Source organism: Etheostoma cragini, chromosome 21 (assembly GCF_013103735.1).
Source record: "Etheostoma cragini isolate CJK2018 chromosome 21, CSU_Ecrag_1.0, whole genome shotgun sequence".
NCBI lineage: Eukaryota > Metazoa > Chordata > Actinopteri > Perciformes > Percidae > Etheostoma > Etheostoma cragini.
In genome coordinates this window covers 4,778,174-4,791,201 of record NC_048427.1, presented here as the reverse complement: position 1 = coordinate 4,791,201, position 13,028 = coordinate 4,778,174, and the positions used below count along the sequence as shown (strand labels likewise).

At 40.4% G+C, this 13,028-nt stretch overlaps 2 protein-coding genes across 3 annotated transcripts in view; both read right to left on the bottom strand.

Annotated features, from left to right (window-relative positions):
• Nucleotides 1-1,840: 1,840 nt before the first annotated feature.
• On the bottom strand, nucleotides 1,841-7,486 carry si:dkey-21e13.3 (uncharacterized protein LOC100150043 homolog). Its single transcript, XM_034861051.1, has 5 exons — nucleotides 7,085-7,486; nucleotides 4,300-4,408; nucleotides 3,444-3,568; nucleotides 3,181-3,306; nucleotides 1,841-2,689 (listed from the first exon to the last, which is right to left on the bottom strand). Exons 1-5 carry the CDS (start codon nucleotides 7,176-7,178, stop codon nucleotides 2,217-2,219), a joined length of 927 nt encoding a protein of 308 aa, XP_034716942.1. The 5' UTR covers nucleotides 7,179-7,486; the 3' UTR covers nucleotides 1,841-2,216.
• Nucleotides 7,487-7,660: 174 nt separating this feature from the next.
• Nucleotides 7,661-13,028, bottom strand: part of si:ch73-127m5.2 (uncharacterized protein LOC561202 homolog) — a 15,531-nt gene continuing 10,163 nt past the window's right edge. Inside the window, exons 3-6 of one of the 2 annotated variants that reach the window (XM_034859541.1) lie at nucleotides 11,181-11,584; nucleotides 10,769-10,969; nucleotides 10,541-10,670; nucleotides 7,661-9,562 (exon numbers count right to left, since the gene is read on the bottom strand). In XM_034859541.1, the coding sequence (XP_034715432.1) occupies nucleotides 9,091-9,562; nucleotides 10,541-10,670; nucleotides 10,769-10,969; nucleotides 11,181-11,574 (1,197 nt within the window). In that variant the 5' untranslated portion in view covers nucleotides 11,575-11,584 and the 3' untranslated portion in view covers nucleotides 7,661-9,090. Of the gene's footprint in view, nucleotides 9,563-10,540; nucleotides 10,671-10,768; nucleotides 10,970-11,180; nucleotides 11,815-13,028 lie in introns of both variants that reach the window. The other variant, XM_034859540.1, reaches the window with a different exon arrangement.

Genomic DNA, 13,028 nt, shown 5'->3' with positions numbered 1-13,028 from the left:
CCCTTAGCCTATATTAACCACAGAGCGAGTGTTCCTTGTCTCTTGATCACATAGCTGTTTGTTGGTCTGGTGCTGCTGTTGAATTTGTTATTGGTGAAAATGATTTTGTTTCCCCTTTTTCTCTTGTTTTGTGGTCAGTTGGGAGATTAGCGTAAGGGTTTTGGGTAAACTTACATTACACAGATCTTTGCCATCCTGTTAGTTGAGGCAAGTAAAAAAAAGTCAGACTGGGACCATTAGCCTGTGTTGCATAGTAGCTGGATGGCCTGCAATACTAAAACTTCCATAGTCCTCTTCCCTTCCCTTGAATAGGATTACTGTGCCCAGGCAGCCAAGCTTTTAGCAGTTCCATCCTACAGTATCATGTGTGGCATGTCGCTGCCGTGCCCCCACGGTTTCCAGACAACTTGTGGTGTAGGGTTGAAGAGCGAGTGAGATTTAGAGTGGGAATCACCACAGACCTCGCGATACAATATCATCACGATACTTATGTCACGAAATGATATAATTACGATTTTAAACACATTGCAATATTCTGTGACATATTGCAATTTTATTATTTATTCCCAATTTCAAATTATGTTCCCAAAAGGAAACGTTGTCAACATCTGTTCCATCTAAAAAGATACATTGCTCTGTTTGTTTGTCTTACTTTAATTGTACTGCAAAATGAGATTGTCAAGCAGACAAAATGACCAACATATATATAGTTAGAAATCGATTCTTGGCTTCTGTGTATCAATACATTGTTGCTATAGAAAATATTGCGATAGGATCCTGTATTTTCCCCCTATCAGATAGGTATGTTGGAGTTTCATATTGTGCAAGAAGTTGTTTAGAGTAAATGTGCTGTATTTATATAGCGCTTTTCCAGTCTTAACAACTGCTCAAAGCGCTTTTACATCTACAGGAAACATTCACCATTCACACACATTCATACACTGTGGCCGGGGCTGCCGTACAAGGTGCCACCTGCTCATCAGATAAACTAGATAACCATCAGATAAACATTCACACACTTTCACACTCCGATGCGCAGCACCGGGGGCAACTCGGGGTTCAGTGTCTTGCCCAAGGACACATCGACAATGACTGCAGGGGCAGGGATCAAACCACCAACCTTCCGATTGGCAGGCAACCGCTCAACCACTGAGCCACAGCCGCCCCTAAGTCTTCTGTGTTAATCACTTGTGTTCTTTTGTCGGTATGTAAGAAAATAGTTTTGGATCTTCTAATCTTTTGGATGAATTACAAAAACAAACTTTTTTTTGCATAAAAAGATGTCAGCAATTACAAACTAACCCCTAACAACAATGATCTTGTTTGCCTGCTGTAAAGACACATGCACACAGTAAAAGTCAAGGCATTTATTGTTCAAAGTGGGAGCAAATGATCAAGAAAATTGAGCGAGCCATAGTAAAAAATACACTGCACTGTAGAATAATAACATGGATTATTATTGCTGGCTAGAAAAGAAATTCACAATTATTTCAAGCACTTGTGTTCAAATTAACAGCAAGGACATCATTGGAACATTCTTTTTTTTTTTAAAGGTTTTCATGTTCTGATACATCCATCCATCCATCCATCTTCGACCGCTTATCCGGTATCGGGTCGCGGGGGCAGCAGCTCCAGCAGGTTCTGATACATCCTTTGTTTTTATTCATAGTGTTTTCCTGATTCAACTATTGCACAAAAAACAAACAGTACTGCATGGCATGGGATCCCATAATATCTGAATTACTAAAATGAGCTGGGACTTATTTTACATACAAACGGGTGGTTACAGAAGTCAAAATGCCAACAAACAGAACAAAAACATAACATAAAAGTCAACAATAGTACCCAAGAGACATTTAGTAGCATTTCATTAGAATTGTATGGAAAGGATGGCCCCTTAGGATGTAGCATCTTATTTTCAAGGGGGTCCTAAACACTAATAATGTAAATGTGGTGTGTAAACATTCCCCTGATGTTTTGGTGTGTAGCCTACCAAAACTTGGTGGTGCAATTACACAGACTGTATAATCCCCTTTTATTTAACTATAACACCAGGTTGTATTGTAGCATTGGTACAATAGCTTGTATCCTATAGGCGATTATGGAATTATTATGTATGTTTGAATTGCCTTTTTTATACCTTTATATACTGTGTGATGTAGCTATAATATGGACCTGTGTCTGCAGTAAAGCTTTATAACATGGTATTTAAGCTGTCAGAGGAAAGTGTGGAACACGCGAGTCTTCAGACTTTTAGTTTGGGGAACATTCCTCGTAGAGAATTTAATCACCTTGTACAGATTTGAACAGCTTCCCAAACTGGAGAACGGGAACCAACGAGTGTTCCGTTTGTTCCTGTGAAAGCTCCAGAAAGAGGAGGAGCAGCGCTGGAAAACCTCGATGTTGACCGCGTATTGACCCGGCGCCTTTTGAGACACGCACACCAGAGTCACAGAGGAGGCCACACCGCAGGTGTGAGGAGAAACGCCATGAAAAACCAATTCTCCTGGCCTCACAGACGCACACCTCTCCCAGACCATGCCCGCCTCCTCTCCCACTCCCATGCCACTGAGGTTACAGAGCCCCTGAAGGCACACTTCCTCCAGAACTTCCTTCCCAGGGAAACGGAGCAGGATGGCAACAAGACGAGCCACTGCACCTCGACGTAGCAACAGTTCCTGAAGCTTAGCTGAAGTTGGCAGAGGGAATTAGAGAGGCACAGAAAATAGATGCTTGTGTGGCATTATTTATTACATTCCTTAACATCACGGAAAAATTGTGACCTGATATCAACCAATGTCAAATGCACAGTGGAACTTTGGCTTCAAATCCTGTAGGGCAGTGGTTCTCAAACTTTTTACACCACATACTACTTAAGGAAACACAAGGCTCTCTAAGTACCACCATTATGGCCCAGGGTACAATAGAGCAGCATTGGCCAACCCTATTCAGCTACAGACAGTTAAGGCAGTGGGCAGGTTTATTCCTAAAAACTATATTTATTGTAGACAGCCACAGCCACGCTGCACTTCCTCCTTCCCCCTCTTCATACACAAGATTCCATTTGCGTACCACCTGTGGTACTTGTACCACAGATTGAGAACCAGTGCTGTAGGGTATGGTCACATAATAATTAAACACATAACTACTTATTGACGTTAATTGGTTTATTTTACTTACAGCTGTCATAGGACATGCGTGAGATGGCTCTTACAGCGTGAAGGAGCAGTTCTTGGTCTGGACTGGTCAGTACAGACAGCAAAGCCGTAACCAAACCCGCGTCACTGAAACCTTTACGAACCACAGCTGACAGGAAACAATAAAAAACAAAGCAATGCAATGAATGAACGCAAAACTACAGCCAACAGGAAATGCACCTTTTGAGAATCTGGGGCTTGAATAAGAAACAATGTGTAAATAAATTATCAATATCCGTTTCTTACATTCTTTTGCGAGTTCAGCTACCAGTTTTGCTGTCAGCGGAGAAAGGGGCCCCCTGCTCCTCAGAGACAGGGCCAGAATTGGCAAGATCCCACTGATCACTACCTGCTCAGCAGCACCTTTCGTTGGACAAAAGCAGAAGTACACGTGTAAACATGACACCGCTGCAAATAACGAAATAATATATTAATATGGTATCTTTATAAAGCCAAAAAAGGTTGACTTGAAAGATGAAGTTGCATGAAGTGTATATATAGATATATAAGTAAAGTTTTTTAAAATGTTTTTATGATGTGTCCCTTTAATTGTAATTTAAAACTGTTGCAGCCTTGCTTTCAATGTGATCTCCCTCACTCGTCTCTACCCCCCCTGTCTCCCTCTGCCCATGTTGCTCTCTTGCTAGGAGACACAAATACAGCTTAACATCTGCCGAGGAATTACAGCTGTCACACACCTGATCCTTTTACAGCTTTTCAACCCCCAGCTACCCATCCCTCACCGGTGTGGTTGTAATGCTACAGGTTTTATCGTTCCAAATGGGGAGCTGTTATAATATAACTGCCACAAGGAGTGGGAGGCATTGTGTCTTAAGGAATGCGTGTTAGGAAAGACATAAGTAATGTAAATTGCGTGTACGGCATTAATTGTCAGGCATTTTGCAATTCAAATCACATAAAAAAGACAACTCCCCCTGAAAGCTGTCATACGAAACCTAATCACGTTTTGATATATTTAACGCTGTCTAGTGTTAAATATATCAATATAATAATTAAGCTGAGGCTTGATGGATAGCATAACCTGAAATATGTTCCAATGAGAAATGAGATATCACCGTGGAAAAGAGTGTAAATAAACTCACTTTTTGCCTTAATGTTGATTAGCACTGTGTTCAGATGTGGTTTAAGTTCATCTGCGATCAGTTCCAAACCAAGCACTCTGATAGAGCCTAAGGCGTTGTTCAGGTTGTCTGTGGAAAGAACGTGAGAAAACGGAGACATGTTAAGAGTCAAAAAATGGGACACAAATAAATGACCAGGAGGCATGGATGATGTATAAAAGCATAGGAAACGTGAAAGTCATTAGTTGGGTGAGAGAGAGGGCTGCTCATAAATTAAAAACAGAGTATAAAAGCAGTACAACTGGGAGTCTTCAGTGGGAGTAAAGAATCTTGCAAATAATTTGTCTTATTGTGCAAAGATATACTTGCTTCCTGCGCATCCTGTTTGCATAACAACCAGTTGTCAGCCACTGCTCTCTCTGGTTTAGACCACGGTATCTGGATAACTGTCAAGGCATACAAATAGAACTCTACTAACTACAGTATTTTTGACTTCATTAAATTACTTCACACATGGAAATCAATTAAAACATTTCCAAAGCTGAGTTTCAGTACCAGTCTCGAGATAATAGATGGCTGCCAATGAACTGCTGGCCATAACAAGGCCACACTCGGCTTTACAGTGAGTTCTTTGGTCAAGGACACTTCAGTAGTAAACACTTTTCCAGTCAGATCATCCCATCTTGTCTGTAAAAATATATTTTTTTAAACTCCGGTCTCCAGGGCTCCTCTGGCTCACCCAGTAAGAGCATTCGCCCCATATAGGGGGAGTCCTGCAGCGGCCAGGGTTCAAATGCGACCTGCGGCCCTTTGCTGTGTGTCATCCCCATCTCTCTCCCCCTTTCCTGTCTACCCACTGTCCCTAATAAATGGAAAAAATAATCTTAATAAACAACTCCAGTCTCCAACCCGATTTGTTTTAATTTGTCCTTCAATTACCTTATACAGAGTTGTCACAAAGTGACACATGGTGAGCAGTAGCTGTAACCACTGCATACCCAGCCCAAAACATTAACTGTAGACAGAAGCATGTGGGGGCATATTGAGGGGCTTCTAAGAACTACAGTGTATAAGTAGTTTTGCATGTTTGAGCCCACTTACTACAAAGCTAGATACTCTTACATCATGTTTGACAAATGTCAGTGTAGTTTCTCTACCGCTCCTGGCAGCAATTGGTGTCCATGTTTTCATTTCCATATTTAAACCAATTAACTCTTTAAAAATCTCTTAAACTGTGAAAAACATCCGAGTGAAGAGTAAATGCAGTGCAATCAACCTTACTTGAACTTGCTAACCACACAATGATGATGTAAATTGGCAAAATGTAATGCAACATTGATGCTCACTGTGACGGACTAGCCTACAAACGCAATTAAGTTTTCATAGACTGCTAATGGATTTTCATGTTGTTAACAAAAAGGAAACAATGTTTGAGTTGAATTGAGCTGAATTGAGTTGAGTTTGAGTTGGGAAATTAAAAAACAAATCAGAAACTTTCAAGGATGCATTTGAAGATTTTCAGCAATACTTACAGTACATGTTTATTTATTAGATTGTTAATACTATAACAATTATGAATTTCCCTTCGTAATAACCTGTAATGATGTCTGTTCTCTGCATAAGGTTGCTAGGACTAAACACCTTGGTGCATAGCTTGATAATGAACTCTCATTCAAATTACGCATCGAGCAAGTGTTCCGTAAAGTGAACTTTGGAATTAACGTTTTTACATCAAGCTTGGAATTGCTTTACACGCAGTGTTCGAATAAAAATTCCTCTCAAGTTATACTTACAATTTATTGACTATTGTAATCAAAATGCATTTAATTCAGCCCTTGTTCCACTTGACACAGTGTACAATGGACTTTGCAGATTGGTCCTTGGATGTCCTCATTCCATCACTGTATAAGGTATAATGCACTTAATGGGCCTTCTAGTATAAGTAGTAGAATACACACTCACTGGGTTCAACCTATATTTAAATGTACTTATTTCAATTGTCCTCCTTGTTTGAAACAGCATCTTGTACCTTTTACTTCAAACTATTAAGTTCGCCACTCGACTCTACTTCTCTGTCCCGCGAGTTAAAAAAAAAAAAACGATTGGCAAAAGAGCTTTTCTGTTTAAGGCTCCAGCAGATTGGAACAATCTATCTTTGGAAAGAAGATCATTTCTTTACTTGGTTTCATGCCGTGTCTGCTCACTTTAAGATGGACTGCCTCTGTTGTTAAAGATGGAGGCAATACTAATGTTATTATTTGACTTTAGTTAGAAATTCACTCATACTCTATTGTTTACTTATTTACGTATTATTGGCCATCTTGGCCATTTGGTGGTTGCAATGTATTGATGAACATATGCATTTGTTGTAGTGATGTAAGGATTGTGTTAAATGTTATGTATGTCTATGTAACGAGATGATACATCTCAAGGGGTTTATCCTAATAAACTAATTTTGAACAATATGAGTAACAGTGGCATGGTCTCTAAAGAATTTATGACTGAAAGATAACAAGTTTGAGAAAATGTGTGCGAATGAATAACATTTCCTCCCACCAAAAACCACTATATGACTGTTGACCCTCTATTGGATAATACAGCTGCTCACTGGCCAACAGTAGTAAAGTCTGGCTGCACCAGCAGCAGTTCCATGTCTGAACAAGAAGTGTTAGCATTACTGAAACAAATGTGTAGCTTCTATGAATAAAAATATAACGTAGTATTTATAACCACATTAAGGTCCAATCTTATATCAAGAGCCAACATCCTGCTGTTGATCATCAACCATGATACTGTTCCACTCACCGTTTGGTGTGTAGGGTTGCAGTTGACCAGATCTGTGTTTATCCTTGTGGGAACGGGCGTAGGTGTACATGAGTGGCACATTCGGGTGTCCCATTCTGCCCTGGTGGTGAAACTTTCTCAGGTTGACATCTTTGTGCAGAATACACAGTACTTTGTTATTCTCTTTTTGTCAGATTTCTTTCTTTTAGTGCCAGTCTGGGAGTCATTAGCTGTGGCTCTGAGGAGAACTACTTTAATACACCACCTATTTAATCCCACTGCTGCACTTCCTTCACATCCTGCACTGTTGGATTGTGCAAAACTAAAATAATTGTCTATTTTTTTTGTACACACCTGTAGAGTCTGTCTTCCCTGTACTGAGCTGGCTCTGTCCTCCAGGGTTAACACAGGGGAAATCCTCACTAAAGCGGTTTGCTCTGCTGTGTGTGTGTGTGTGTGTGTGCACGTGTCCAGTTGAGGTATTAACACTCAGCTTACTTGGCTGAGTGTATTCTTACCACCCTAAAATCTCCCACAATGCATTTCAGTTTCTAGTAAATCCGAGACAAAATAACAACACAGACAGGTGGGCAATTTTGTTTTTGTTCACAAGTGTATTATTAGATGGCTTGTTCCCCAAAATGCAAAATGTTGAACAGAGTTTGACGGCAATGCTTCAACCCGATGTCTCCATTTGATTTCACTATCCAACCCCTGACCTCTGGGTGTCCTTACTTCGCTCTGTGATTATACAAATGTTACAATGTCACTTAAAGCCAAAATTAAATACATGGAGCCATTCTCTCTTTTAACTCAATGATCTACACATTTAGGCACAACTTGCTCCACTTAATCTATCACAAGACCATAACAGAATTAAAGTAGTTATAAAATGGAATTTTTATATTTTACTCTCATCTTGAGATTCCAGTAAAGTAGTTTTTTTCAACAATCTAGTACAGAACGATAGATGTTTGATTGGAAAACTAAGCAATAAATACAACAGGGAAACGAGAGACATTGTACCACCAGCAAAAAATATAATCCAGATTAGACCGCTGATATCAGCTGCTCTACATTATGGGCTATACATCTGCGCATGGACAATGTTCAACATATTTACATACAAGGGGACTTTTGTCTGTTCACTGAAAACATAGCATAAAAAATTGTACATAATTGGATTCAGTTAGACTACACACATACGTCTACAAACCTGCTACAAAAGAAACAAGATTATTCACTCAAAGGAATAGTGTGGCATTTTGGAAAATCTGCTTTATAGCTTTCTTGCAAAGAGTTAGACGTGAAGATGGATACCTTATACCAATATGTGGCAGCAGTTAGCTTAGCTTAGCATATAGACTGGAAACAGGGAGAAACAGTTAGCTTGGATCTGTCTGAAGGCAACAAAATCAGCCTTCCAGAACGTCTAACCCACCAATTAACGCATTATATCTTGTCAGTTAAATCTGTACAAAACTCAAACTCCAGTTACATATTTACAGTATGGAGCGGTATCAGTTAGAGATGACAACTTTGACTGATATTGTGATTTGATTCACGATCTCCGAGGGAATTATCTTTTTTGCATCATTCTTATTTTAATTGAAAAATGTAATGAAAATGATTATGGTGTGATTTTTGAGGATCTGTACCAAACTAAGATTTTAAATTTTAAATTCTTTGGAATAAGATTTGTAGGCCGGATTCTGATCAGAAGGCTATTTTGACACATATGTTGCCTTTACACTTATTGTGCCTCCTGGGATTTGGAAATCGCACTAGTCCATATTGCTATTTCGATTTAATTCAGATTAAGTGTTCAGCCCCAGTATCAATCTCGTCAAGAAAGCTAATGCATGTACTTCCCAAAATGTCCAACTATTCCTTGAAGTTTGACTTAAAGATGGGACGTTATCCAATGCTGAGCTCAGTGTGTGAAACTGATATCCTTCACAGGAGCTAAACTTGTGCAGAGCTGATGTTCCATTGCTGAAATGATAAATGGTTCTTGTGAGCAGGTGTTAAACAGTTCCTGTTGCATTGAGACCAGTGGAAACCGTCTCATATCCAACAGACACCAGGGTCAGGACATTATTCTCCACATCGTCTGGCTTGCACTGCTCTGCTTGGGCTTCCATTGGAACAGCTGCTCCAGTGTCCTGCCTTGTCTTCTTCCTGGCTCTGCCTCGCCCCTTACCCTTTGAAATGGCCTTCCCTTGCTCTTTGACCCCTCCAGACACTTTGTGAGGGTTTTCGTTGTCATTCGAGCGAGTTTTGCGGAGGCGCCTGCGGATGCGCCTCATTGGAGGACCAGAGTCAGCCGGGTCTGATGCCGCAGCGCCAGACAGGATCCGAATCTGATGCTTGATTACCATAATGATCATGTCCAGTGCAACGTCCAAAATTCCCAGACCCAGACCGTGAGTCACGTTGTCAAACGCACCGCTGTTGACCGGGTCCTTGAAACATTTTCTCATATCCTCCAGGTGGTTCCTGGAAGAAAAAGAAAGTTTTACTTTTTTTATTATTAAACTTTTATTTAACCAGCTAGGCTATTGAGAACATGTTATCATTTGCAACGGCAACCTGGCGAGACAAGCATCAGTGTACAAAGACAACATACAGTTTAATATTCAATACAAGAATACAGAATACAATAGGCTACATAAAGTGTAGATTAAGAAGGCATGACAAAGCCGGCACAAACTGAGGCTTAAGTAAATTGATGGACATGCGTGAGTGATATAACACAATATACAGTATATCCCCGCTGATATGTAGTAAAGAGTCAACGATGGTGCAACTTGTGGTCTAGTAAGTGATGTAGATCAGTTATAACACAATATATATGAATAGACAATCTATATAAATGCTAAGATGAAGTGAAGAGTCAGTGTACAGTTAGAGCAAATAGTGGTCTGTAGGTAATGAAGTAGATCAGGAATAACACAATATGGATGAGTAGACAATCTACATAAATGCTGAAATGTTGAGTCAATATACAGTTGGTGCAGATTATGGTCTAGATAGTGATGTACATCTGCAGATGTACAGAAATTGTATGACAACGAAGGGGGAAGAATAACAGTCGATCATGCCAGTGTGGATGTATAGCGCAAAAGAGCGTGAACAGATATGATAGCAGTCCAGGTGAAGATGTGCATATGTGCATCTATAAAATGGTGCAATGAAATGAAATAGCGTGCAAAAAAGCAGTGCATAAATGATGGAGAACAGTTAGCATGTACAGTGATCGGACAGGAACTCCGACAGACGTACTTTAAGGGCAGTTAGTGGGATAAGGGTTTTGAGTTTCAGGGTTTTTTGTAGTTCATTCCAGTCATTTGCAGCTGAGAACTGGAAGGAGTGGAAGCCAAAGGAGGTGTGGGCCTTTGGGATGACCAAGTAGATATAACTGCTAGAGGGAAGGTTGCGGATGGGTGAATGTTACAAAAAACATACAGTACGTACCTAGTTTCAATCATTTTGGACCAGTGTTGGACTGTGTTAGTCTCGGGGATGAGCTGTTTAGCCATGTTGCTGTAGTCAATGTAGTCGTGGGAAAAGTCCTTCATATCATCACACAAAGCTCTGGTGTCGCCTAAACACATTCACAAATGAAAGCAGTTTAGTCCCTTACACTCTTCCCTTGTCATGTCAAATGTGTATTTGTCCTCTATTAACACACATCCCTGTCACCTTCAGTGAGTTTGGAGAATGAGGAGGACACGGAGGTAGTTGTGCTTGGTGTGAGGCTGAGTACATTGAGTGACTCCAGAAGTGTTTTCTTGCTGGCCGGGCCTCTGCTGACCCGAGTGTAGGCTGCCAGGGAGCGCAGCGACATCTTCTCCGGGGCCTCCAGGCGCCGCTTGATTTCATCATACGAGATGAGGTACTTTCCTAAAATAAGAGCAAGAACGGAAAAGGGGAATCAGCACAGCAGGGATTCAGTAGCATCTGATCAAATCTGAATCCCTTTTACTTTCAACCAATTTAATTGACAAGTTTTAAATAACCTAAAAACAAACAAACAAATTCAAGAACAATGACTACACATTTGCTCTGAAGCTAAATGGCTGCTGTTGGTATCATCAAACAACTGGCCACTTACGAGCCTTAGATCCTTTCATGTTGGGATCCAGGAGTGACGACACCTCTGCAAAAGGCATGTGGGTAGCGGACTCTGAATTTGTGCTTGAGTTTGGTGGTGGGTCCTGATTCTGCGACACAACCTCAGTCTGGATTGGGGCAGAAACCTGCATCTGGGGCATCTGAATGTGAGGTTGTATGGTGTGCATTTCCATCTGGTCTTGGTCCAGAGCTTGGCCTTGCACTTGAGGAAGGATCAATGTGTTTTCAGGTAGGCCCTGTAGCCCCATGCTCCCTTGTGCAACACTACCTGTTTGCTCAGAAGACACCTGAAAGATGCCCATTACTGGTTTCACCACTGTGAAAACCATGTTCCCCTGGGCATCCAGACCCACCACCCTAGTAGATGGGTCCATTGTCACCTTTCTGTCTGAGGACGGAGGCTCCAAAGGCTTCAGTTATCAGATCACGTTACCTTAGAGGCCCATGCAGTGTTACACTATACTCCTCTGTTCTTAAATGGTTATGTTTAGAACAAAAGGAGCTGACTCTCTCTATAGTCAAGGTAAATCCTCCCACATTACTACTGGTCGAACATTTCACTTTCTTTGTACAGTTTCATGAAGCTTTTAATCTCTCACAGCAGAGGGTTCATTCTGAAAAAAAGAAAAAAGAAAATCCATGGTTAGTACCAAATGTTACATTGTTTGTAACTGACTACACATTTAAAATCATTTGAAAGTTAAAACTCTGTTGACTTATTCATTCCTGCTACTAAATAAAAATAATTACTGAATACCTTAACAATGCTAACAGTAAGCCTGTGGGAACACCAAACAGCACTCAGTGCTTTAAAAGATTGGATAATAATTGTTTGATATATATCACTATGTATAATACATAATAATTGGGACATTTAGGGGGATAAAATGTGTTCATTCTTAATTGCGTCTTTGGACAGTTAAAGGTGCAGTAGGTATGACTTTCTGTCATTTTTACTGAAATTGACACTATGTTCCAGTAGAAGGTCATTTAAATCTCCTCTACAGCCTGTAGTGTGATTTGCAAAAATCCACAGCTCTCTGTTCAGATGTACCAATCACGGCTGGGGGGAGGTTCTAACTGCGTGCCAATCACTGGTCATGCACATGCATTCATTACCCCCTTGTGGGGGGAGGGGATTAGGAGACCCTTTTGGGCTTTAGCATAAAGGGGGAGGGACTGAATAGTTGTGGATGTTCCAATGTGTTGGCTAAATCCTGGCTCTTCCCAATCCTACCTACAGCACGCACCTTTAAGGTACAACATGGGTTTATATGGTGGACATTCACTTTGATGGTACACAGCCACAAGGCTGACCGGAGCAGGTTCATAGCAAGAGCTGCCGTCATTGCACACACACTTCACATGTGTTACACAGGTCTAACATGGCTGATTTAGTGTTCCTGAATATCTGATAGCTTGTTGAAAAGATCAAACAAGATGCTACATTAAAGCGATAATATAATAAATTTTTCTCTAGAATGGGGCCATTCTGCATTGAGTACTTTTATATTTCAGTACCTCAAGTATTGTTTGATGCTGATGCTTTTGTACTTTTACTTTAAGAGTAAAAGAGTACCAAGTAAAAGATCTGAAAACATTATTCACCACTGCCATTAACACGACATGAGAAATAGTTTTAAACAAATACGAATAAATCCAGTGTCACAGTAGGTCTCTGATCCTAACATGAATTACTTATCTTTCTGTGTCATCCGCTTTTTACTTCACTACTGATTTTGAAAAAGAAAAAAAAAAAAACGACAGACAAATTTAACAGACAAATCTTGAACTACATTGTTTTGTGTGTGTGTGTGTGTGGACGGGG

Excerpts from the sequence above, each read along its gene's own strand:
- si:dkey-21e13.3 (XM_034861051.1), bottom strand. The coding sequence starts at position 7,178 with ATGGGACACCCGAATGTGCCACTCATGTACACCTACGCCCGTTCCCAC. Across the intron at positions 4,409-7,084 it reads GCAACCCTACACACCAAACG|ACAACCTGAACAACGCCTTA; the intron begins GTGAGTGGAACA and ends TTCTTTCCACAG. Across the intron at positions 2,690-3,180 it reads ACGCATGTCCTATGACAGCT|CTAAGCTTCAGGAACTGTTG; the intron begins GTAAGTAAAATA and ends TGCCAACTTCAG.